General features: G+C 41.7%; 1 protein-coding gene and 1 long non-coding RNA gene across 2 annotated transcripts in view; one reads left to right on the plus strand and one right to left on the minus strand.

Moving 5' to 3' along the window:
• LPP (LIM domain containing preferred translocation partner in lipoma) overlaps window positions 1-27,951 on the plus strand; it is a 319,004-nt gene that overhangs the window by 154,993 nt on the left and 136,060 nt on the right. The window contains exon 6 of the mRNA XM_089508677.1: window positions 21,840-21,973. Coding sequence (XP_089364803.1) covers window positions 21,840-21,973 — 134 coding nt within the window. The remainder of the gene's footprint in view (window positions 1-21,839; window positions 21,974-27,951) is intronic.
• Window positions 1-27,951, minus strand: part of LOC149317923 (uncharacterized) — a 39,421-nt gene that overhangs the window by 293 nt on the left and 11,177 nt on the right. The window contains exon 2 of the long non-coding RNA XR_016279947.1: window positions 19,080-19,222. This is a non-coding gene — a long non-coding RNA (uncharacterized LOC149317923). The remainder of the gene's footprint in view (window positions 1-19,079; window positions 19,223-27,951) is intronic.

Raw genomic sequence — 27,951 nt, forward strand, 5'->3', positions numbered from 1 at the left:
GGCAAGGTGACAGAACTGAGGCTGCATACTTCAGACACATCATGAGAAGGCATGGATCATTGGAAAAAACCATAATGCTAGGAAAGGTGGAGGGAAGCAGAAAGAGAGGAAGGCTGCATGCTAAATGGGTGGACCACATTAGGGAGGCCACAGGTATGAGTTTGCAGGAACTAAGCAGAGCAGTGGGAGTTTTGGAGATGTCTCATCCACAGGGTCACCATGGGTCAGGATCGACTTGAGGGCAATTAACAACAACAACACATGGTTTGGTATGGGAGGAAGAGGAGGCCAATGGGATGGGTGACACCATGAGTTAATGCACCAGGTGATGACAACCCTAGTGACACCATTATCCAGGCCCTGAAGATGCCCTGACACCTTCCCATTACACGGGACCCACTTGGTTGCTGTTGTTGCTGCTGTGTATCGTCAAGTCAGTTGCAACTTATGGCAACTCTAAGGTGAACCTATAATGGGATTTTGTTAGCAAGATACAGTGCGCCCTTGCTTTACGCGGGGGATCCATTCCGGACTCCCCAGTGTAAAGCAAATTATGTGTATGCTCGAGCTCCATTTAAATGAATGGGGCTCGTGCGCACGCCACAGGCACATGCCCCATTACCCCTATGGGATGTGCCGCCCTTTCCTCACCATGCGTCCTTGCGCAGCTTTCAGCATAAGCTGAAAGCTGTGTAAAGTGTGCCCGCTTATGACGTGGGCACACTGGACAGTTATCTAAATAATCTGTGGTCAATTGAAACAAGATGTATTTGAAACAAGATATATTTGCTCAGTAACATTTTTATTTTTATTTTTATTTTGGTCCTCTTCTCTCTTCTGAGCAAATGACAATGAAGGATGGGCTTGACTCTCCCAGAGCTGGTGCTCACTTGACCCCCAAAAAAGAGAGACAAAATGATAATATCTGCTTGAGCTTGTTGTGAAGGTCCTTTGATGGCTTTTAGAAAGACTTCCTTGTGGGTCCTTTTAAGGATAAACCATACAAAGGGTGTGAAAATATTTATTAAGCTGCAGTGGGACGCAGTCCAGAGGAGAGAATGTTTCCACAACAGAACACAAGAATGATTCAGTTTTTCCATTGCAATGGCTTCTAATGTATGAATTGAGTTAAATGTGTGATTGAATTGTTCTCAAAAGAATGCTTGGCATCCTTAACAAAAGCCTGGGTAAGTGTGGCTCATGGACCACATGCAGCCCCTGATGCAGCCTACTAGTCTACCAAAGCCCCCCCTTTTTTCAAAAATGGCATGATTTTCAGACTGTCTTTGCCCCCACACTACAGGGAAACCAAACACCCGACACACGTGGAAATGCTCTCACCCATTGCAGAACACCTTGCTACTCCCAAAGACCTACATTTTCTGCTGCAGTCCCTCTCAAAATGGCTACAGGAAGTGAGGCAACCTCTGTCCCTGTCACCATTTTGAGAGGAACCCTCTCCTGTTTGGTTTCTGCACCTTTTAACCATCTTGATCATCTTCCTCTGGACATCCCTGGGCTTAGTTGGCTTCAGGGAGTTTGGGAGTTTAAATCCCATTTAAAAAATCTTCTATTTCAGGTGTTTTAAGACACCCAGACAGAGAACTCAGAGAGAAAGGGATGGAGTTACCACGACTCCTTGATGTCCCCCAGGACCTCCTCAAAGGCAACTCCCCACTGGCTGGGGCTGTGGAGAGTTTAATGCCGTTCATCCCTCCGTAATGAGCCCGGTGTTCCCGTAAGATCCGGGTGGCGAGACCACGCTTGGCCTGTCTTTGCTGTTTGCAGCAATCGGGTCACCAGAGAAAGCAAAGTAATTGTGTGTTCCTAGGCAACCAGTCCCAGGAGAAAGAATGAAAAAGAGGACTCAGACAAAAAAAGAAAAGAAGACTTTCTGAACTGGGGAAGTAGAAAGATACCATTATTGTGATTATTTTCCCTCTGTCTCACTCCTAAAACTCTCCCGGGAAGATAGTTCTTTCATGTAAAGGATCATTAGTCTCTTGATAAAGTTCTGCCAGCCATTCTTCTCTGCCTATCAGTTACTGGAGCAAATTGCACCAAAATACAGCTTATGGATTGCTCAAGATCACCCCCAAAGTGCAAAGAGCCCAGGCTGCCAATGTGTGGGGTGGGCCATATTTATTATAGGTGTCACCTGTGGAAGGCTCCTTATCCAAAGTTAGTGATAGTATCATTGAGTCATTGAATCGTTGAATCATAGAATTGGAAGAGACCCCAAAGGCCATCCAGTCCAACCCCCTGCCATGCAGGAAGACACAATCCAAGCCTTCAGAGGGCCATCCATCCTCTGCTTAAAACCTCCATAGAAGGAAACTCCACCACTGTTCAAAGCATTGTCTTCCATTGTTCAACAGCTCTTACTGTCAGGAAGTTCTTCCTAATGTTTAAGTTGAATCTCTTCTCCTGTAGTTTGCATCAATTGTTCCATTTCCTAGTCTCTGGAGCTGTAGCAAAGCTTGCTCCATCCACAATATGACATCCTTCAAATATTTGAACATGGCTATCATGTTCCCTCTTAACCTTCTCTTTCCCAGGTGAAACGTACCAGCTCCCTACGCCACTCCTCATAAGGCTCATTGGTTTGCCATTTCACCATTTTGGTTGCCCTCCTCTGGACCCATTCCAAGTGAGGTTTGACCAAAGCAGAATAAAGTGGTATATTTACTTTCCTTGATCTAGACACTACAGTCCTATTGATGAAGCTTAGGAACATATTGTCTTTTTACTCATCACATCACACTATTCCCTCATTTTCAGCTTATTGTCAGCTAAGACTCCTAAATGAGGCGAGGTCTAACCAAAGCAGAATAGAGTGGTCTTATTACTTCACAATACTATTGATGCAAGCTAGAATTGCATTGGCTTTTTTAGCTGTCACATCAGACGTAATGTTCAATCTGTGATCTACTAGGACCCTCAGATCCCTTTTGTGTGTTCTGTTGTCAAGCCAGGTGTCCCCCAACCTATATCATAGTTTTTCATTTTACTGCCCAAAATGTATCCTACATTTTTCCCTGTTGATGTGTTGGAGTACAGCTGGAATTATCCCAAGTAATTGTAGCCCAACATATTTAAATTATCCCATCAGGCTCCTCTGCATGTCTCTGTGTGTGTGTGTGTGTGTGTGTGTGTGTGAGAGAGAGAGAGAGAGAGAGAGAGAGAGAGAGAGAGAGAGAGAGATCTGAAATAGGAGATTGCAACCTTGTGATTTCTAAGCCCATAAAAAACATGACATTTCAGTATGTAATTCTAAGACTGTGGATGACGTTGTTGCAGAGAGATGGGGTCTTTCAAACCTAATTTAAGCACCTCTTGTTAACGCAGCCCTGGGATCTAGATACTTGAGTATCTTTGCCGACGTCAGCTGCGCAACCTTTTCTGGGGTGGTTGTGGGGATGCTGTGGGACGTGGGCAGGTGTGAGTAGCAGTGTGGAAAATTTAAAAGGGTAAACTTCTACAACTGGCATCACACACACACACTCACACACCTACATCTGTTGCAGCTAGCCAGGTTATGATAAATCTGCCTTTGCTCAGATCTAGAGCTTGGAGAATCTCTGTTTGATCATCTGAGCACACTGAAATAGCCACATTAAAGCAAGATCTCTCACTGTGCCCCCAGTAAGACATCTAGGAAGACGAATGACCTGCTGTCTTGCCTTTTAATAAGTCATGCATTCACAGGAAGATAATTGCTGTAGAGTTCCCCTTGTCTCAGAGACTTCTGAAAGAGCTGGCGGATACCTCTTGGTGGGCTCGTTTGAAGTGCTTTCTTCTCCAGATTATGACTTAAAAGGTATATGTGTAAAAAACATAGAATTGTACAGTTGGAAGGAACCTCAAGGGTCATCTAATCCAGCCCCCTGACAATGCTGGGAACCCACTTCTGAAGCACCCCTGAGAGAAGGGCAGCAAACTTTTATTTTAAAATCTCCATTGAAGAAAAATCCACCGTCCTTTTCATTGTCAAATGGTTCCTACTGTCAGGAAGTTCTTTCCAAATTATATTCAGCATACCATCTCCATCATCTACATTTAGCAGAGACAATCCTGATTCATCCTCTGATGTCCCATTTTCTCAGTTGCTTTTCAAATGTCCCAATTTCTGTCTCCCTTTTTCTTCACCTTATGTACTTACTTTGGTGCAAATTGAGTTCAAAGTGCAAAAAAAGTGGCTTGCACTCAATTAATGCAGCAAGGGAGGCCAAATCCCACTCTTCCCAATAGGCTCAGGCAAAAACAAACCTCTGCAGGCTCTCTGAGCTTGTGTGTTTTTCCTCATTAATCACTTTTACCCTTGACCATAATCTGACATTGGCCACGTAACTCTGTTTATCTGTGAAATGTTGGAAGGCATGCATTTCCCTTCTTGCAATCTGAATTGTTTGATTCTCTTCCTATCTTCTGGAGCAGTAACAAGCAAGCTTGCTCCATCCTCCATGTGATGACAGCCTTTCGAATAGTTGAAAAACATCAAGAGGAATGTGAGACACTGATGTTTGAAACCATATGTATGATGAATATAGGGATGCATCTCTCTCTTTCCCTTTTGTTGCTGGCATTGTCTGTTTGTGTTGCCCTCTTTTACACTCTGCCTGTTTTCCTCGCTTAATTCAGAAAAAAAAATAAATCAATTTTAGAATTACAGCATGCACATTTTGTCACAATTTTAAGTTATTAACTTTCCACTTTCCCCTCCCCACCTCTTTTGCAAAAGTGTAATGCATCTGGTTTGCTCAGAAAAAGGCCAGATACTGGAAGAGCAAAAGGTTTTATTGGAAGATCTGGGTGAATCAGAGATCTATTTCCTTGAGCAGCAAAACACAGACTTGAGAGTTTTGCAGAAGTGCTGCCGTTGGCCAACTCCTGAGTGCTTGGCAACCCTGACTGAGTCACCACCACTGCCAGTCCCTAGGGCTGTCTCTGAAGAGCGGGAAGGGGAAACCTTCCAGAAGTCTTTTTTCAGTAGTGGTCTTAAAAATAGCAAAGGAAACTCTTTTCTTGCTAAATATTTGGGAAGTGCAACTTTCATTTCTTTTCTTCATGGTGCCAGTTAGGTGGCAGGATGCGATATGGAGCTAACAGCCAAGACACACTCCGTTTGATGGAGTAGAACACTGGTCCCCAAAATCTTGTGCTATAATGAAACTTTTAGACTTTGAGGTGCTAGACAGACTCTTCCAGACAGACTCTGCAGAATGTAGTCTGAAAACTGCATCTTTTCCTTAATCTGCAGACTCTTAGCCATCTGGAAGTTAGTAGATTGCATGAATTCAGTTTGGGGGAGGGAGAGAATTTTTGAAGGGGCAATGTTCTCATTTTGTCCTTCCCCAGTAGCTGCAGCCCTGGTGGAGGTGATTTTTGTTCACCCCTTTCCCATTTGTATGTGTAATAATAGACTCTTCATCCTGCAGACAGGTGACCAGTGAGGTGCCACAGAGTTCCATCCTGGGCCCAGTGCTATTCAACATTTTTATCAATGACTTGGATGAAAGAATAGAAGGCATGCTAATCAAATTTGCAGATGACACCAAATTAGGAGGAGGAGCTAATACTCCAGAGAACACAATCAGAATTCAAAATGACCTGAATAGGTTAGAAAGCTGGGCCAAAACTAACAAAATGAATTTCATCAGGGAGAAATCTAGGGTACTGTGCTTAGGGCAGAAAAATGAAATGCATAGATACAGGATGGGGGACACCTGGCTTAACAAGACGACATGTGAAAGAGGCTTAGGAGTCCTAGTAGACCATCAGCTGAACATGAGTCGACAGTGTGATGCAGCAGCTAAAAAGCCAATGTTTTGTGTTCTAGTTTCTGGAGCAGCAGAAAACAAGCTGGCCTCATCCTCAATATAATATCCCTTCCCATATTTAAACACAGATTTCATGTCTCCTCTTCTACAGTCTAAACATATCCAGCTCCCTAAGCCATCCATCCCTCATAGGGCTTGGGGGGTTCCATTTTTGTCGCCCTCTTTTGGAAACATTGCATCCTTCTCAATGTCCCTCTTGTATTGTGGAGACCACAAGTGGACACAATATTCCAGGTGAGACCTGACCAGAGTACAATGGAGTGGCATTATTTCTTCTTTTGATCTAGATACTGTACTACTATTGATGCAGCCTAGAGTAGCATTGGCTTTTTTAGCTGCAGCATCACACTGTTGACTCATGTTCAACTTTTGGCCTGCTATGACTCCCAGATCCTTTTTGCATGTACTGTACTGTCATCAAGCCAGATGTCCCCCATCCTATATCTGTGCATTTCATTTTTTTCTAAGTGCAGTACCCTGTTAATGCACTTAATGGACTATGGTCAGAATGACTGTATCCCCAATAGTTGTACTCCAACACATTTGGATTATCCCGCCAGGCTTCTTTGCCTCTGATTGTGGGTGGATGTGATCGATCCAAAACGGGAGTTCTTTGCACAGAGAGGGAGAATTTCATACCTAATTTAAGGAGTCGCCAAGTTGTTGCAAACTTTCGTTTTTTAAAATTCCTCATAATCTTGCCATCCAGGTAGGAACACTCCATCAGGCAGCTGTTTGCAGAAGAGCCTCGGGTCTTTTTCTGTTTTTTATTTTATTCTTAAACGCTACAATTAAATTCATGGAATCTATTGTCTTGATAGCATGGCCTCTGACCCTTTCTCTGATTAGGCCTTTTATTCTTATTTTCATCTGTGTTCTGGAGAGGGCAGCTGGACAGGTAAAGTGGATGTGATTCTGACATTATGGGTCCATCTGCATGCAGAGCACCATGAAAAACAACTGATTGTCGAGCAAAACACGAAAGAGGTTAAGAGCACTGCTATGGTAACCTCAAGGGGACAAATTAGCTCTTTAACCTAGGGAAGGGGGGTTATATGAGCCCAAGAAAACTGTGGATCATTCTAGATGCATTTAGGGATTTTAAATTAATTTATTTAAAAATTGTATCCCACTCTGTATCAGAAGCTGTCAGGGGTACTACAAACACAATCATTTCAGAAAAGAATGTTAAGCATTTAAAACAGACAGAGATTATTTAAGCAGATTAAAAATGTATGACAGAACAATTTCAAACAAGTCAAAAGTTTTAAAATCCTGTTTTTGTACAAATTTGGATAAAGATCCTTAGCTGTCCAAGGGTTTTGATAATGGCCCAGAACGAAGCCACTGTTAATACCAATCAGGCTTTCAAGCGGAGGTTGAAATACTCTGAAATACTGAAATACTCCAAAATCCAAAACTGACCACATGAGTGGCATAGACAGTGATACCTTTGCTTTGTGATGGTTCAGTGTATGCAAACTTTGTTTCATGCACAAAATTATTAAAAAATACTGTATAAAATTACCTTCACGCTATGTGTATAAGGTAAATATGGAACATAATGACTTTCACATTTACACTTGGGTCCCATCTCCATGATTTCTCATAATGTATTTGCAATTATTTCAAAATATTCCAAAAAGAATAAAATTTGGATAAGGGAGACTCAGCCTGCATCACAGTTGAGATACCACAGCAGAGATGATACTTCTCCTACATTCTTCCACAGTGTATTGCTCTTATGTTGGGCATACCTTCCAATATTTCAGTCCTCCCTTCATTACAAGGAACCCTGCTTTCATACTCTCTAACATTTCATGGATGAAAATGAGGAAGTGTGGCTCAGAAGCAGCAGAGCATGGTCAAGATGCAAAAAGTTATCAGTCAGGAAGCACAAACACGCTAGAAGAGGCTGCAGCAGTTTGTTTTTGCCTGAGCCTACTGGAAAGGCCAGGATTCCTCTGCTTACTCTCTTATTGTTCATGCTGAGTTAATGGAGTGCAACCTTCTTTTGTACTTTGAACTCAGTTTGGAATAACTGAAGGCTGAATCTGCACTGCAGAAATAATGCAGTTTGACAATGCTTTAACTACCATAGCTTCAGATTGTTGATTCCCAACATTTGTAGTTTGTGTGGCATCAGTGCTCTCTGGCAGAGAAGGCTACATATCTCTCAAAACCACAAATCCCAGAATTCCATAGCATGGAGCCATGGCTTTTAAAGTGGTGTCAGACAGCATTGTTTCTGCAGTGCAGACTCAGCCGAAGTAAGCTGAAAACAAAGGGGGAAGAATGAAGAAGTAGATTCACTGGAAACAGGATCTACAGAAGTGTTGACTCTCCCTTCAGCCATTGATTCATTTGCAAGATGCTATCAGGTCCGGTGGCAATCATGTGGCTCTCCCGATTTTGATAGACTACAAGTCCCAGAAGTTCTATGCAGCATAGTCAGTGGTGAAGAAATGCTTGGATGTGTAGTTTGAGTCCCTGCTCAGGGATGAAGGCAGGATATAAAATTATTATTATTATTATTATTATTATTATTATTATTATTATTAATTGAGGCTGAAGGTTGGATGGCCATTGGCCAAGGGTGCTTTGATAGTGTCTTCCTGCATGGCAGAATGAGGTTGTATGGGGGTCTCTTCCAACTCTAGGATCCTATGTTTTAATATGAATTGTAAAGGATCTTTGCAAGGCGCTGAACTTTTGAGGGGAGGACTGGATAGCTCCTTTAATGTTTACATTAAATCCCAGAGTAGATTCACCACCATACTGACATGACAGGTATCAGATCTCCCCTTCCACACACAACACAACACAACATGCAGAGACACGCACAGGAACAGAGACAGACAGACAGACAGACAGACAGACAGACAGACAGACAGACAGACAGAGAGAGACCTTTGGAGCCCAGCTTTACTCTGCATTGTCAGCCAGGGGAGAAACATGCAAAAATAAACCTGCTTCTGGATGGTGAAATGACGTTAGCACTGTTTTAATCATGACCCCTCAGGCTTTACATTTATATATATCCCCATGGAAACTGGATTTTAGCCTTGACTGAATTGTCTGTTGCTAATATATCACTAATTCATGATGAGAAAGGTCTGTTATATTCTCTTGCTTTTAAGCTGAAGTTTTCTGCCCCATTTTTCATGCCAGCTTCCTGCCAACTCGGTTATTCCTTCTTCTCTATAAAGGCTACTAATAACATCTATATTTTTAAAGAGCATTTTTGAGCATTCAAACATCTTCCTATTTTTTTCACTTCTGTTATGTGCACACACACTGCAAGATATATAATTTCTTTATTTCCCTACCTGGGCATCCGTTTAGCCCTTTATCCTGTTATTAACAGGGGTCCAGCCAGGTGTGTAGCAAGACAGTTTTTACACAGGATGAGACAAAAAGTGAGGGTTAGAAGGGTTTGGCCATTGGTCACTATATAAGAGATTTATGTTGGAAGGAAAGTTTCCATAGGTAATGCCAAAAATAGCCCCTCTTTAATGCATTTTAATTGAAAAGTATGTTGGAAAAGTTCCCCCAAGCAAAAAAGCAATTCAGTTTAAAATGTGATATTTGTAATGTACAAAACAGTTGCATAAAATAAATAACAATGGCTAAGAATTAAATGCATATTGTGGAAGTCATCCTAATATAGATTGAAATTCCCTTACCCAAAATGCTCAGTTTGCATATAATGCATACTGAGATATCTTGGACCCAAGTCTAAACACAAAATACGCCTATGTTTCCAATACACGTCATACACATAGCCTGAAAGTTATTTTATAAAATATTTTAAATAATGTTGTGCACGAAATGAATTTTGTGTACATTCAACCATCAGAAAGCAAAGGTATTACTGTCTCAGCCAACTATGTGAACAGTTCTGGGTTTTGATATTTTTCAAATTTCAGAATTCTGGATAAGGGAGACTCAACCTGTATAATGTTCTGAAGTGTTAAAGAAATCTGATGTGCCATTCCTCTGCAAAGTGTCCTCTTGAAATTCCTCCAGATATGCTACTTTTTAAAAGAATGGTTTTGTTTCCCTTCTGAGGAAGCCTTGGACACCTGCATGGCATTCTCACACGTGTCAAAATCTGAGAATGAATTTTCACACTCCGTTGTAGGTTCACATCATTGTAGCATACCAAGCATACTTGCACAAAAAAGGTTTCGTTGTATGCATACTGCATTTTAATAAGTCTGTGAAATGTTAGTGTTGGGGATTTGCAAGATTCTACCATATCTTTTTCTTTGGCTAGCCGGTGTATTTCTCTAAATGTTTAGATGACGGAGGCCTGTTACAGACTGCCAAAATAAAGCTGCTTTGAGTCTCTTTGGAGGTATGCTATTTAAATGATGCATGCATCCTAAGAATCCGAAAGCTGCACCAAAGCTGCACTCCAGTGCTTAGGAATGGAGTGTGGCTTTGGCGTGACCTCCGGACTCTTAGGACCCATGCATCATTTAAATAGCATACCTCCAAAGAGACACGAAGCCGCTTTATTTTGGCAGTCTGTAACAGGCCTAAGTTTCTGCACTTCTGCTTGCAGATCTTTAACTTCTGAAAAGAAATACTTGTTTTCCATGTATGCAAAATCCCCATGCATTTGATCATATTTTGAGCAAGGATGGCTGGAAATGACCTTTCTGGGGGAGGAGAGGAGGATTCTGGGCACATTCCCCCTTTGGCATATCTAAGGATAGACCATCCATCTGGCCATTTGCTTATCTAAAAAGCAAGCAAACAAACAAACAAGCAAGCTATGTCTTGAATTAGTTCATATCATAATAACGTACCCTTGCAGAATTGCTTTTCTTCTTCGGTGCTTAGTGGGTGTGTGGGGAGTGGAGCAACCAGACATGACTCTCCTCCTACCCACACAGCTGCTAGAAAGAGACCCAAGAGCTATCAGGGAGCATCATAAGGAAGGTTCACGTAGCCTGGTAATCCGCCTCTGACAGAGGACAGGTGGTCTCCAGCAGAGAGATGGGCCTGGGAGTCTTGGGAGTCCGGGGGTGGTGGACTTCACTTGAGCTAGATCTCATACACCTCTCTCCCAGTTTCAGCACCATTGGCATTAAATTAAGCATTTTTAAAAATCAGTTTGTAAAATTAAAGTGGGAACTCATAATACATGCCAAATAGTACTGCAATATCCATTAATCTAACATGTCTAATTTCATCCAGGATTTTGTCTTTTGTGTTTATATGTCTATCTATGCTTACATGTATATAGATATTCAGGAGTAGAGACAGATCTTAGTGATCTTACAGAGCGTCAGAGAGAGAAAGAGGCTGGAATATTGTTGGCATCATGCTGTTGTGTTCTTTGAGGTCCTTTCTGATGTATAGCAATCCCAAGGTGAATTTATCACAGGATTTTCTTGGCATGATTTGTTCAGAGGAGGTTTGCCATGGCCTTCCTCCAAAGTTGAGATTTGCCCACAGTCACCCAGTAAGTTCAAGTAGCTAAGCAGGATTCAGACTCTACTCTCCCAAGTTTTTGTCCAACATTCAGACTACTCCACCATGCTGCCTCTACTTTTTACTCATTTCCAACTTATGCAGATCATAAGGTTAACCTATCACAGGATTTCCTTGGCAAGATTTATTCCAAGTGGGTTTGCCAGTGCCTTGCTCAGAGGCTGAGAGAGGGCGATTTTCTAATGGTCCTGCAGGGGGTTTCCATGGCCAAATGAAAAATTAAACTTTGGTCTCCCAGGTGAAAGCTGGATTCAGGAAAGGGAAGACGCACTAAGGACCCCATAACAAGCATACAGTGGATGACGAAGAGCACCAGAGATTTCACAAAATAAATAAAACAAATAAACATGTGCTTCATTGACTACAGCAATGCCTTTGACTTCATAGAGCATGAAAAACTATGGAAGCTGTGAAAGAAATGGGAGTGTCTCTACATCTAATGTTCCAATGCATAGCTTGTATTCAGGACAAGAGGCTGCTGTAAGGACTGAATGTGGAGAAATAGAATGATTACCAGTTGGAGGTCAGGCAAGGCTGCATACTATCACCCTGTCTATTTAACCAGTATGTAAAAAATGCCATCTGCAGAACTATCTTAGACTCAGAGGCAGGAGGAGTGGATATTGGAAGAAGAAACATTAACAATCTAAAAATTGCAGATACTACTAGCAGAAACCAAGAAAGACCTGGAACAATTACTGAAGAAGGTCAAGGAGGAAGGTGCCAAGGCTGGATTAATGCTGAACATTAAGAAAACAAATATAATGAAGGTCTACAAGAATTCATCCTAGATAATCAGAAATTGAAATAGTCAAGGAATTCTCATATCTTGGATCAAATATTTATCAAAATGGGGACTGCAGCCAAGAAATTAGAAGTAGAATAGGAATGGGAAGGGCAGCTATGAAGGAACTGGACAGGATCCTAAAGTAAAAAAGATATAACTCTTGAACACCAAAGTGAGGATCATTCAAGCCATTGTATTCCCCATCACCATGTATAGATAGTAAAGCTGGACAGTGAAGAAAGCCGAAAGAAAGAAAATCAACTCATTTGAGTTATGGTGCTGAAGAAGAGTGCTGAGAATACCATGGTTGGACAAAAAGACAAACAAATGGATTGTAGAGCAAGTCCAAACTATCCCTGGAAGCCAGGATGACTAAACTGAGGTTGATGTACTTTGGCCACATCATGAGAAGGAACAACACATTCGAAAAGACAATAATACTAGGGAAAGTAGAAGGAAGCCAGATGGATAGACTCAACTAGGGAGGCCACGTGCCTGAAATTAAAAGACCTAAACAGAGCAGTGAAAGACTGCAGGGCTTGGAAATGTCTCATCCACCATGTTGCCATGAGTCAAGGTTGACTCAAGAGCAGTTAACATGCAAAGCACTACACCATGTTGGCATCATAAACATAGTACAGTATAAGTGACCCTATGGGGATGTTTGGACATTTTTTTCTGATGCAGAAAGTCCGCATTTAATTTCAAGGTTTTGGAAGCAATTATAATGTGCCCATAGTTGTGCATCATGCATTGCATGCTTGCAACTGCATGTACAGTTGCACCATGTGCTAAACACATGCAGCCCTTATGCACACATTGCAGTTCACTAATGAGATGACATTACATAGCCTCTGCATAAAGTTATGCTCCTTATCCTTGCTGTAGGAGCTCAGTCAATATCCATGAAGGGTTTCCAGATTTTGTGTAACACAGGTGTAATTGCACCTTCCTTAGAAATGTCTTATTCCTGTGGTTCTCCATCCAGTGTTATATGTGCTTGAGAAACTTCTAGTCTCCTGGGTCTGAAGGGTCTGAAGGGAAGGACTGCATGCTTGCTATTGAATCTTCATAAGGTCCAGAAACTTGGTTTACTTCATTAGGTAGTAGATCACTTCATGATAGGGCTATAAATCTTCATAAACTTCATTCTTGAAGGCAAGTACAAAACAGTCCCACCATTTTTCTCCTCAGCGCGAGAAAATGCCATTTTTAAAGACTTATCTCAGATTCTGACTTTTTGGGTGCAAAAGGAAAGTATATGGGTGTTATGCACAAAAAGGGATAGAAATTGGCCATGGGGGCTACATGATTCTCCCCGCCACCCGCAGGTGTTTTTTCTCTCTCTCCTCCAAATATAAGAATTGCTGTTTTTGGAAGCCATCTGGAAGTAACATCTGCACCCCATCATTTGTGTATCCGACCCCTGAATATGTGAAGGATCTTGTGTAGTTTTGTGCAAGGGGGAATGACCTATTCCCTGGATAGCTCTGGGGTTTGAAAATGTCCCCAAAGGTTGGCCTGCTTTGCTCTAAGGCATGTTCCCCTATTGCTCTCCTATCCCCACCCCAAAGAGATTGCAATCTAAACTTCTGAAGTGGGAGACAATCAAGTGTAGGAAAGCAGAAAGAGAGATATGGAGGAGTTAGAGAATCAGATACTTGTAGAAGAATTGCCTCCAAGGTTGAAACCAGTGAAAGGATATGGTGATGCTTTTCAAGTAGACTGGAGTAGGTTGGAGAGGGCTAGACTTTGCCTCGAATCAAGTTTTTTTTTATGAGATGCAATCCAAAACCAGTATTCCTAAAAGCTTCTGAGATCTTCAAGAGGCTCAACATGGGCAATTTCCCTTCCCGGGATTGAGCGTCTGATCAGGAATGCCAAGAGGCAGAAAGCATTTCTACTGCTGCCATCCTCCCAGAGGAGTTGGAGGCGTCTTGAAGTGCCCAGGTCTTGAAATGGGAATCAATAGCTTTTATAAGGTCCAGGAAGTCAGAGAGGATGGATTTTCTTTTTATAATAATAATAATAATAATAATAATAATAATAATAATAATGATGAGTGGTCTTGAGAAGTTCATCTGAAGATATGAAGAAAAATATTTGGTGCTTTTTTATGTGCAAAATTGATGCTGCCCAAATTTTCTTTGGGCCATGAGCCATGGATAGTCAGTGTACAAGTGTACAACTGAAGCATGCCTGAGACATAGGTCCAAACCACACTGCAGAAATAATCCAGTTTGAGACTGCTTTAAATGCCCTGGTTCAATGCTAGGGGATTCTGGGAACTGTAGTTTTGTGAAGCATTTCGCCTTCTCTGTCAAAAAGCTCTGGTGCCATAATAAACTACAATTCCTAGAATTCCCTAGCACTGAGCCAGGGCAGTTAAAGCGGTCTCAAACTGGATTATTTCTGCAGTGTGGCTTGGACCATTGTTGCCTAACCTCTGTTCAAAGACCACCAAAGGAGGAGAGTCAATCACCCTCCCAGGCAGTCTATTTGATTATTGGAACAGTTGTTACTGTCAAGATATTCTTCTTAATGTTTAGGCAGAATGTTTTCATGTCTAGATCATGAAAAGCTATGGAACACTCTTAAAGACATGGGAGTGCCACTACATTTGATAGTCCTGATCCTTAGGACAAAAGGCTACTGTTAGAAGAGAATATGGAGAAACAGAATGGTTCCTAAATGGCAAAGGAGTCAGGCAAGGCTGCATATTATCGCCCTATTTGTTCAACTTGTATGCAGAAAATATCATGTGAAGAGCAGAGCTAGATTTCGAAAAGGGAGGAGTAGATAGGAGGAAGGAATAGCAACAACCTAAGATACTTAGATGACACCATACTACTAGCAGAAAACGTCATGGACTTGGAACACTGACCAAAGAAGGTCAAGGAAGAAAGTGGAAAGGCAGGTTTGTTGCAGAAAATAAAGAACGCAAATAATCGACCATAGAGGATCAACGGAAGATCCAACCTAGACAATGAGGGAATCAAAATAGTTAAAGATTCCTCATACCTTGGATCAAACATTGATCAGAACAGAGACTACAGTCAAGAAATCAGAAGACCAGGAATGGGAAGGAATGAGAAGGGCTTAAATCTACAGCGCTATATAAATAAAGTTTAATATTAATAATAAGGGCAGCAGTGAAAGAACTGGACAAGATCCTAAAGATTAAAGATACACAACTGAGCACTAAAGTTAGAATTATCCAAGCTATGATACTCCCCATCACCATGTATTGGTGCGAGAGCTGGACAGCAAAGAAACCAGATAAAAAGAAAACCAACTGATGTGAGAAGTGTTGCTGGAGAAGAGTGTTGAGGATACTGTGGACGGCCAAAAAAACAAACAAATGGGTCCTAGAATGGATCACGCACGGACTCTCCCTGGAAGCCAAGATGATGAAATTGAGACTGTTGTTTGACCACATCATGAGAAGGCACGACTCACTAGAAAAGGCAATAATGTTGGGACAGATGGAAGGTAGTAGAAACAGAGGCAGGCCGCATACCACATGGATAAACTCAAATAGGGAGGACATGAGACTGAATTTGCTGGACCTGAGCAGAGCAGTGGAGAATGCGGAGGCTTGGAGACGGCTCATCCACAGGGTCACCGTGAGTCAAGGGCAGCTGATAACACACACAGAGAGAGTGAATGAGAGAGAGAGAACAGGGAACAGGACTGTGGATGAAAAGCCATCAGTCTGATGAGCAACATTTCCAAGCCCTGAGCAAACCTTGTGAGTTTTGTCTTCAGGGCAGACCTTTGCAGTCCATAGTGCTAGACTGTTATGAATTAGCTTTGCTATTGGACTGCATAGAAATATTATGTTGTTTGAACAGCATCTTTGGAAAGCAGAATCCATGGTTCTCACCGTCTGTAACCACAAAGGCTCAATAGTCCCATCTCATGTTGGCAACAGTCATTCTCTCTCTGTCTCTCATCCCTCAATGGGACTGGGATCACCTAGACAACTAATTGCTATTTCTGGTACGTTCCTGGTATAATTATTTACTGCAAATAAAAATATGGAAGAGCTGTCTCTTTTAGTAAGATTGCCTGTGATGCCTTTTTAAAAATCTAATTTCTCCTTGGTCTTGAGAGAGATTTGGAGATGTTTAAGATTGTCCAAAGCCCAATTGGCTACTCTTAAATATGGCAGGAAGCAATACTTCTCTTAGCAGGTGGCATAATATGATGGATGGATGGATGGATGGATGGATGGATGGATGGATATATAACAGGAAAATTTGGGTATGATGGTGTTCTTGTTGTACATTCAGTTGTGTCGATGTCACAGTTCACTAAAATGGTTGTTGTTATTTGCCTTTAAGTCAAATTTGACTTGGGGAGCCTATGAGTGAGAAATCTCCAAGTCATCCTGTTGTCAGCAGCCTTGCTCAGGTCTTGCAAACCCACAGCTTCCATTATGGCTTTGTTGACACAGTCTCTCTGATACTGAAGGCACAATTTTAAATAGTTCCAATGAGGAGGAAAAATGAGAGGTGTCTCAAGAAACCAGGGTGGATGACTAAAGAATTTTCCACTGAGCTAAGTTTTAAACAGGAGTGGTATAAGAAGAGGAAAAAGGGGGAAATAACCAAAGAAGAATTCAAACAAATAGCTAGCACATGTAGGGGTGAAGTCAGAAAAGCCAAAGTGCTGAATGAGCTCAGGCTTGCTAGAGAGGTTAAGAACAATAAAAAGGTTGCGAGTTCAAGACCAGCAAAAGGGCCCAAGCTCGACCCAGGCTTGCATCCTTCCGAGGAGGGAGCTAAAATGAGTCCCCAGACTGTTGGGGGCAAATTAGCTTACTTGCTAATTAGCTTACTTGCTGTTCACTGCTATGATCTTTGGAATAGCGGTATATAAATAAAACAAATTATTATTATTATTTTTATTATTATTATGTAGGAAGAAGAAGGAAACGGTAGGGCCACTCCATGGAGAAATGCTAACAGGGGACAGAAAAAAGGCAGAATTACTCAACACCTTCTTTGCCTCGCTCTTCTCACAAAAGGAAAAGAGTGGTCAGACTGAGGGAAATGGAGCAGAGGACACAATAGGGGAAACACAAGACAGAATACGTAAAGAGATAGTACAGGAATACCTGGTTAATCTAAATGAATATAAGTCTCCAGGACCAAATGAACTACATCCAAGGGTATTAAAAGAACTGGCAAATGCAATCTCGGAGACATTGGCACTAATCTTTGAGAACTCCTGGAGAAGAGAAGAAGTCCCAGCAGACTAGAGGAAGGTAGACTAGAGGAGGGCAAATATTGTCCCCATCTTCAAAAAAGAAAAAAAAAAAGATAATAATGTGATTGATGCTGGGCACCTTGTTTTCAGCCTCTAATGGAGTGACTTGTGCCTGTCATGTGGGCAGCACAGTGGGAAACTGTGTAGGCAAGTGCTTAGTGTTGCTTTGGAGTGCCCAGGTAACTGGACAAAGTTGGGCCAGCTTCCAGGCTAAAATACTCTGGGTGCAGTCCAAAATATCATGGCCAGTGTAGACCCGCCCCTAATATTTTAAGCCTCTGTTGTGTCCCCACTCCCATCATTTTTGTCTCCCCTGAACTAGGAAGCTCCATTTCCTTTAGTCTTTCTTCACAGGGAAGAATTCTTGTCCTTGAAATCATCTGATTTCTTCTAAGCTGCTGTTATTCTAAATGAAGATGTGGGATGGATGTACATCAGTTCTGAACTATCCTGTAGCAGATGCTTATGAATTTAAATGTGGGAAGGGGAGAGAGGTTTCTGTAAAAATTGATCCTTGCCCCCCCCCAACAGTCTCTTTCATTATAATCTATTTAAAATAGTTCTCCCTTTCTTTGCTGCAAGTGGATTTCCTCTCTTTGTTCCCTTTTTCATTTGGTGCCATGCTTTTCCTGAGTGATGCTAGACAGTTACAGATCACTTATTAAAGGCTATGATTTTTCCCCTTTAAAAAAAAGAGAGAGAGATTGCTAATAGCTACTCAAAACTGGCTCCATGGCAACACAATAAAGCCAATTCAGAAGTCAGGAAGCATTGAGGGCTAGGGAGAGTCTGGTTCAAATCCTCCATGAGTATATAAATCTCTGTGTATAGAGTGATGTGCATGACCTTTGTGCTGAATGGCAATGTGGCACAATTGAATACACAACTCATTTGATATGTGGTGCTGCTGGAGTAGAGTTCTGCAGATACCATGGGCTGCCAGAAAGACAAAGGAATGGGTCTTAGAACAAATCAAAACTGAACCATTATTCAACCTTGACAATGGGGAAATCAAAATAGTTAAAGAGTTCTCATACCTAGGATCAAGCATTGATTAGAATGGCAACTGCAGCTAACAAATAAGAAGAAGGCTAGGAATGAGGAGGGCAGTCATGAAAGAACTAGAAAAGATCCTAAAGAGCAAAGATATACAACTAAGCACTAAAGTGAGGATTGTCCAAGCCATTGTATTTCCAGTGACTATGTATGGATGTGAGATCTAAACAGTGAAAAAAGTGGATAAAAAGAAAATCAACCCATTGAAAATGTGCTGGAGAAGAGTGCCGAGGATATTGTGGATGACCGAAACAAACAAACAAATGGGTCCTTGAAGATATCAAGCTGGAAATCTCCCTGAAAGCCAAGATGATTAAATTGAAGCTGTCATACTTTGGCCACATCATGAGAAGGCATGAGGAAAAGACAATAATGCTAGGAACGGTAGAAGATGGCAAAAAGAGAGGAAGACGGAGCACCAAATAGATAGACCAAATTAGGGAGGTTATGGACCTGAATCAACAAGACCTACAGTAAGCAGAACAGTGGAGGACAGGGTCACCATGAGTTGGGGTCTCCTCCATCACCAAATTTCAAATGAGAAATCATACATAATGCAAGCATGATCCTTCTGATGTTGGCATTTAGTGTTACAACTTTACAGTTGAGGATCTTACCTGGTTCATAGTTTTTTGTTGGTTTTTCGGGCTATGTGGCCATGTTCCAGAAGAGTTTCTTCCTGACGTTTCGCCAGCATCTATGGCTGGCATCTTACCCGGTTCCTTCATAGCTGTCCTTCCAAGTGGCCTTGGGTCCTTCTCTGTGAGCATATAAAATAAAAATAAAAAATATTAGACTGTGTTGACATAGCCTAATGCAGTTTGACACCACTTTAACTTCCATGGATTAACACTATGGAATTCCAGGATATGTAGCTTTATGAGATAGTTAACTTTCTCTGCCAAAGGGCTCTGGTGCCACAGCACACTACAAATACCAGAGTTGCATAGCATTGAATCATGACAGTTAAAGCGCTGCCAAACTGCATTATTTCTGCAGTGCAGAGGCAGCCTAAATATTTCATTTTAATATGTGTATATGATTTAATATGAGCATATGTTATTTGTCTTTTAAGTAGATGCATTTTAACTGATGTCTTTTAACTGGCATTGTTTGTTAATTGTTGTTCCCTGCCTTTTTCCATGGGGAGAGGCAGGTAAAAACATTGTTGTTGTGGTGGTGGTGGTGGTGGTTGGATTTTACATATGTTTAAAACACCAGCAAGATCCTGGCCAACATGTTATTCCTCCCATGAAAAATAAGAGTGTGTTTATGTTTGTTTTATTTAAAGCCTGTTGCTCCTCTATTTCTTTCTTCCTTACAACATTCTGGATTTGGCCTCCTCTGCCTATTTGGTGTTTGAGTAATTTTATTTTTGTGTTTGAAGAGGCGCATGGTGTTGATTGGAATTGAGTTAAAGCAGGGCTGATTTTTGCTCCAAGCTTTCATTACCCCGTTCCTGCTGTTATGACCCCCCAGCTCCAAAAAACTACAGCCAATCCTTACCAGATTTGCAGGAGGGTCTTTCACCTGGAAGACGAAAACCAGAGCAGACAAGCTCCAGACAAGCCGAATTGCAAAACTGGCCCCTGGAGAGGCTGCTTTGACTCAAGCCTCCTCTTCAACCATCTGGTAGCAACGAGCTTTTCTAAATCATTACTTTTGCTGTTTATTTCAGACATCAATATTATTTATGTATGTAATCAGATCTCTATAAACAGCCGCAGGGAGCGTTCAGGAGCCTACCAGAATGGCTCTGGCATGAGTGAAAATCCCAGCGGAGCAGAACTTTATGGAATGGGATAAAACCTTTCCTCCGAACAGTTGAGATTAGAATAAAGTTGTTTGTGCTTAACACCATAAGTCACCATAAGTGCTTAGCACCATCTTTAAAGACCTTGAACTTTGGCAAGACAGCATTATAGAAGCAAAATGACAATGATCACTAAAGCTGTTTTAATATTTTTAATATGTATAATCAAGCCACAGTAAAGAGGTATATGTATTCAATGGATCCCAGTAGACCCCCCCCCCCCCCGCATCATATTATATGGGTTTCATGGATTCCATCAGATCTGGGTCTAATTTGTACAAAATAACTATCTGTGCTTCCAGTGGAAGGGCATTGCCCAGGAAAGAAGAGAAAAATAGAGGTGAACAACTGGTTCTGCAGATCTTGCTGCTAAGGATGATTTGTCTTCTTGGACCACAGTGTGGTTTCATGGAGGTGGATGTTGGGCAAGGGATGGATGGCACCCCACAGCAGTTGGCAAGAATGTTTTTGCCAAGAGTCTGAAAGATCTGATCAGGAGGGCTTTAAACTGAGTAATGTGTAATAGTAATAGCCCACGTTTATTTTATAGCCCAAATATTTGCCTTGTTTTCTGTATATTTTTGGCTATTATTTGGGCTATAAAATAAACAGTATTCCTCCCAACAGTGGGAGGATTTTTTTTATTATAAAAGGCAGATAGGGAGAATGGCTCATGGTCTTAGATGTCTTATAGCAATACACAGAGCATGGAAAATAAACAAGATGTAGCACAACAACTCTTAATGGGGAAGTGTGTTGTGCCCTTATTTTATTATCGTTTAAATATTTTTAAAGCTGTTTTTAAGTTGTGTTTTTAAACAGAATTGTGGTTTAATTATCCTTTAACTGGCATGTACCGCCATTGAATAATATAGGGCATGGCGATCCGCAGGCAGTCAGATTTGTGGATCACCAGCTCAATAGGAAGGCTCCACTATATTTGCATTTGTTGCTTCCCCAATATTCCTTTTTTTAAAATTAGAGTGTACATTTTCGACACAGGTGTTTCTTTTTCATTATTTTCAATCAATCACTTTATTGACTCAAGACTGGGAGTGCTTTACTTTTGTGTAGTGATATAGAATCATAGAATCTTATCATGGTAATGTACCTCAAGGCCATCCAGTCTAACCCCCTGCAGGGAAAATACAATCAAAATACTCCCCCAACATCTGGTCATCCAGTCTCTGTTTAAAAACCTCCAAAAAGGGGGACTCCATCACACGCTGAGGCAGTGTCTTTCATTGTTGAACAGCTCTTGCTGTCAGGATGTTCTTCTTAAAGGTGAGGTGAAATCTCCTTTTCAGTAGTTTGCATCCATTGTTCCATGTCCCCATTTCTAGAGCTGCAGAAAACAAGTTTGCTCCATCCCCAGTGTGCACTAAATAAAGCTATTGTAATTATTGCTGGTTTTGATGATGATGATGATGATGATGATGATGATGATGATGATGATGTAGTAATCTAGTAGTATTTGTCCTGAAGCTCAGTATAAACCCAGTTCCTTTGTGGCTACCTGTCCCGGATCCTTCTGACATGCTTACTTCTACATTTACACCTGTAGGTGATTTTCCTCCGCCACCTCCTCCACCACCTCCACCTTCAGCGGATGACCCTGGGAATCTCCCTCCATCTGCTGGTGCCTTTCTGCCACCTCCACCTCCTCTTCCTCCAGATGAGTCCCTTTTCAGTGTTCAGGTAAGAAAACTTTGTAGATGAGAGCCAAGTGATTCTGTTGTTCAGTTCCTCTTCCATCCCTCTTTTCTTCAGTTAATTCAATCCAAGGGTTGGATTAGATGGTCCTTGGGGTCTCCTCCCACTGTAAGATTCTAGGATTCTGTGATTCTATGCATATAAACCTCCATTGTTATGGGGGGAGATGGGGTCATACTTCCATACTTTGATTTTCCTTGAGGAACAATTTGGGGAGCCGGGTACGTTTAGCCTGAGGAAGAGAAGGTTAACAGGGGCCGTGATAGCCATGTTTAAATATTTGAAGGGATGCCATATTGGGGATGGAGCAAGTTTGTTTTCTGCTGCTTCAGAGATTAGGACACAAAGCAATGGATTCAAACTACAGGAAAAGGGATTCCATAAAACTTTAGGAAGAAATTCCTGAAGATAAGAGCTGACAGTGGAATACACTGCTCTGGAGAGTGGCAGAGTCTCTTTCTTTGGAGGTCTTTAAACAGAGGCTGGATGGCCATCTGTGTCTTCCTACATGGCAGAATGGGGTTGAACTGGATGGCACTTTGAGGTCTCTTCTAATTCTAGGATTGTGTGATACTATGAATGAATTTTCTGGCAGAAAGAAGATAATGATCAGGGTAGAAATATTTTGTATGCATAGTGCACATGGAATACCAAAATCTGAGCTGAGATCCTAACACATGCTTGTGTCATGTAAATCTACACTCATGTAGTTACACAGGGAGTACACTACATCCCCCTTCTGTTAGATACCAGTATTATAAAGCTGATTGTATATCTAGTTATGTCCCTAGGACTGTCCCCTTTTGCAGTGGGGAAGAAAGCATATCAGCTTTTTCCACAATCCCAGTACATCAAGGAGTACATTGAAGGCCCTGCTGGGAAAGTTATGCAGCATCCAAGACTGCACAACTGCATAACAAAATGCTTACATTTACAGAATTCTGCTCATGCAACTGTGAACAGAATGTAGGCCTTACACAATGGCTGTAACATACACACACACACACACACACACACACACACACACAAACACACACGCCACTACATACATAAGAATTGTTTTTTTTGTGTGTGTAAAACACCAAAAAAAAAAAGTAAAGAAAAGAAAAAGCAATCCAGACTCGCCCTCCATCTGCAATTGATGGACTGGCCAACAACTGGTTTGTCATTGTTTTCCTGCAAATGCACGTGGCAGATTCACCTCATGCCAGAGCCGCCGCCTCCTCTGCCTCCAGTTGTTCACTGTGCCACGTTGCCATCAGAGACCGTTAATTCTATTTAATGGCTAATTAAACGTTAATTCATGCTGCATTTGGCACAGGATTAAGGTCGACGCGGATGGAAGCCGGCAAAGAAACGGGAAGCTCTGACAGTGGCCATAATTACCAATAATGAGCTCTGAGCTGTAATTTTATTAATTAAAAGGGGAAAGAAGAGGCAGCATCTCTGCCTTCTGTGAAGTTGTTCTCCATCAGTGTTGCTCCATCAGGATGACCTCGAGAGAGACCTGGCTCTTGATCCCCTGATAGGCAGCAATGGAAGTTGGACAGTCAAAGCTGTTAGATCTTCAGTTGTCCACTCTGCAAAATTTATGCCCCAAGAGGCACACAAGGAGGTGAATAATTCATTTTAATCCCCATGAACAAGCAGTGGATAATTGGTAAGGAAGTTTTTAAAAAACCCACCAAAACTTATTTCATGCTTTTGTTCAAGAATGGAGAACTTCAGAGGTTTGGTCACCACTGGGTGACCATTATAAAAGGGGTCCCTCACAATTTCCCCATAATTTCTCAACCTGTGGAACTGCGCACACACATACAAATAACTCCTTTCATTGGCACCAAAAACGGGGGCCTGAATCCTGTATCAGCTACTAATTAAATATGTTTAGTTAAATGTATTAACGAAGGAGACAGGGAGCCAGCATGGTGTAGTGGATTGAGCAAAGAGCTATGACTATGGATACCAGGGTTGAAATCCTGGCTCAGCCGTGTAACTGGATCGCTGGGTGAGCGTGGGCAAATCACACTCTCTCAGCCTCAGGGAAAGGCAATGGCAAACCTCTGAACAAATCTTGCCAAGAAACCCTGTGGTACCCCACCTTATAGTCGCCATAATTCAGAAATGACTAGAAGATACACAACAACAACAAGTTATGTATATTCATTTAAGTGACCGGAATCCTGATGGTCACTTATGTCTCTGTAAATGGACTTTCATCTGCTGGAATTAGGCACTTGTGTAACATCCATATCCATTAAAGGGGTTCTGTTATGTTGCTAAATAACATAGGCAACAAAGTGACCATTACACGATGGTACCAAAACACAACAGTACTGATGTGCATTTGGGCATTCCTTCCAGTGTCCCAGTCCACATCTTTGCAATTTACTAATGGGAATAAGGAGAATGCAGGGATTTCTGTTCAAAAATGGGGACGTGGGCACTGATTTGACCAGGGTTGGGCAACTGCACAGGGGGCATGGGCCTATGCCCACCCTGTGCCTGTCAGTATGTCTCAATGTGCCCAAAGTTAATGATGTCACTTCCAGATGCCATTTTAGCTGATTTTCAAACCATTTTTCACTTTTTTCCCTATGTCTTGGGAAGGTTCGAAGGATTGGAGGGTGTGGGAAAATGGATCACAACAGCTTTGGCATACTTTGGCTGCTTGGAGGGTAAACAAAATTACAAATATTCCCTCCCCATTGTTGGGTTGTTTTTTTAAAAGGAGATTTAAGGAGCATCTTGGGGGGCTTCAGAGGCTGCACAGTGCAACCTTAGTATCCACTGGGCTTTGGTTCCAGGCAAAATCAAGGTATGCTTTTTTGGAATTTATATATATTGTTTAATATTTTGAAGCCGTGGATGCTTGAATTTGTGGATAATGAATCCATGGATACGAAGGGCTGACAATACTTTGCCCACCCCTGATTTAGACAAATGCAGAAGAATATTCAGGTCTTGTCTGGTACAACATCTAGGATCTGTGCTAGGATCTGAAGGGAGAACAACTCTTGGCTTTTCAGTTAGATCTAAACTAGGCCTGAAATGCCACTTGCTGCAACATGTTCAAGAAATCCACTTCTGCTTTCTCCCCTTCTGTGGGCCTTTTATTTTCTTTTATTCCCTGATAATTTATAGGAGTGGGGATTGCATAACCCTGTCACTGTCTCTACTCTTATAAACATTTGTTGAAAATAAATGTTCTACCACCCTAGAGATGTTTACCAGGATCTAAAGCAGGGATGGCCTTGTTTGGAGGGCCAGGAAGCCACTTTTGGCTCCTTTCAACCACACACAATCTGCACCACTATAAATTTCTAGACCTCAGTTCACTTCTACTCAATTTGAAGCATCGTTTTTGGCTGTTTCATAGAGAGTGTCCTTCAGAACAACATTTGTCAATAAAACAGTTTTCTGCTTTTAATGTACTTTTCAATAGTTTCGTCACTAGGACAGCTGAATGAGCAACCCACTGTGCATGTGTGTCTCCATGGACAATAAGTGCTGTGCATTTGCACATGGAAAGGTGAAGCACTCATTGTGTACCTGAATGCACAAATACACAATGAATGTTTGCTGTGTTACCACATGGACAACTTCTTTTAACCTTCCCCTGTATGCAGACGCATTCTGCTCCACACGATAACATCCAACTGCTTCCTGAGGTGAAGTTACAGTCACAGTTACACATGTACAAGACACTAAGAACATTCCAGCCACTGCTTCCAATGTTTTGTTGGGCAATATCACCATTCTCAGATGACCCTCATACTCCCCCTGTTACATGCTTCCAGTATATATAATCGTATAATAATTCATAACCATTTACTCAACAGTATCACCACCTTCAACTGAGTTAAAAACTTGGAGGGTTATTTTTCTCCTGGGTACAGAAATGCCAGACGGATTGAAATGTCACACAATCAATACTTTATCAATGGTGCAAATTGTACTTCAACAGCTTCAGTGGGCAAAAGCACTACAGGCTATGATCTGAATAGGTCACTGGTGTTCATGCGTGACTTCCTTGCATGGTCTCTAGTGACAGCTGCAGCCACATCCTACTCAAATGCCTCTTGGCCTTGGGACTTAAGTACTAAATTATGGCTGTTCTAGGAACTCATGCATTTCAAGATAACATCCATGCCAATGCAAAACTAGGGACAAAATCCAAATTAAAAAGTCACACATTGCAAAAGGAAGCACTGCCTCATCTAAAAGAAGCTGAAATACCCTTTTCTTGGAGAGCATACCCAACTCACTCAGAACATTTCCATCTTGTGTGGATTGAGCCTTGCTTGGTTAGCCTACATCAGACACTGATCAGTGGCAGTGGGCTGGGAATCCACATTCGGTTTTACAGTGGGCCCTCAGTTTCTACAGGTTTGTATCCACATATTTGATCAACCACCTATTGAAATAAAGAAATGGTTCAGGCTGAAAAGAGATCTCAGGGAAGATTCAGAGGTATATTTAATTTGGGGTGTTAATATCCGTAGGGAGTCCTGGAGCCAAACCTCCACGAGCCCATTGTAGTTTGAACTTTAAAGGAACAGCCAAAGGTGCTTCATCTATCTGGGGTGATGGGGTTCATCATGTTAGATAGCTCTTTGGAAGTTTGGAGTAAAACTTGGTGATAATTCACCCAATCACAGGAGAACCACCAGTAGGCTCTGGAGCAACATACTTTTGTTTCATCTGTATATGAAAACCAGATCTTCAATACACCTCCCCTGCAGACATAGAGACAACTCTAGGCATTCCTAGGTCCTCCTCTGTGTGACTCTATGGTCAATGTCTGCCAGAAGCATACCAAAGAATCATGCTGGGGGACCTAGAAAATGCCTAGAGTGGACGTATATTTTTGGACACAGGTAAGTGAAACTGCAGATGCCGGTGTTGCAGGTACAGGGGTTGAACCATATTGATCAATCATTTTTCTGCCCACCAAGTCTCTCAAATTCAAAACATTTTTGAAAAGCCAAAAGTCAAAATTAAAAGCCAAAGTTTAAAAGTGTGGTTTAAGAAACAAAGACCCAATAGAATAATAGAATTCCAGCAAGAATGGAGATAGCCTGATATCACTTTGGAAGGAGTCTTACAAAGGGGTGCTGCTACGGAGAAAGTGCTTTCTTGTGTACTCAACAACCTGGCCTCCATTGAAAATCTTACATTCAAGGCAGGTTTATACAAAAGGAGGCAATCTTTCATATCCTGGACCCAAGCTCTTTGGGGTATTGTATGTCAATACAAGCATCTTGAATTGAACTCCTCTGTAATTACAGCGGTGTCCTGTGACAGATGGTCTTGCATTTGAACAATTGTTTTCAAGAGATGGCTAATTGGTTCCTTCCAGGTCCTATGCTTTCCAACCCCATCAAGAATTCATGACAGTTCATAAGCAGATGTGGCTTCGTACGTATGTAAAACTTGTAGTTCAGCCAGAAAACCATAAACTTTGGTGAGGAGAGTGTGTCTTTAAAATTAAAAACAGCCCAAATGGTTGTGTAACAGAGTTTGTTTTCAACTCTTCCCTACTTCATGCTTTTTTTCCTTAGTCCTAACATCCAACTATAGTCATGCTACTTACCCAGCTCTTTCCCAAAATTCAGAAAACCCTGCCAACTATATGTGAAAACATCTGTATAAGAATGATAATGTTGCAAGCTTCAATGTTAGGCAGACACATTTCCAGAAAAATGCTCAAGAATGTCTGTTCCTATCATTGAATCATAGAGTTGGAAGAGACTCCAAAGGCCACCCAGTCCAACCACCTTCTACCATGCAGGAATACAGATTTAAGCAGCCCCAACAGATGGCCAGCAAGCCTCTGTTTAAAGACCTCCAAAGAAGGAGACTCCTTCCACTGTCAAATAGCTCTTACTGTCAGAAAGTTCCTCCTAATGTTGAGCTGGAATCTCTATTACTGTAGCTTGAATCCATTGCTCTGTGTCCTA

The sequence above is a fragment of the Sceloporus occidentalis genome, unplaced genomic scaffold (genome assembly GCF_023333645.1).
Source record: "Sceloporus occidentalis isolate IW3139 unplaced genomic scaffold, rSceOcc1.0.p SCAF_2, whole genome shotgun sequence".
NCBI lineage: Eukaryota > Metazoa > Chordata > Lepidosauria > Squamata > Phrynosomatidae > Sceloporus > Sceloporus occidentalis.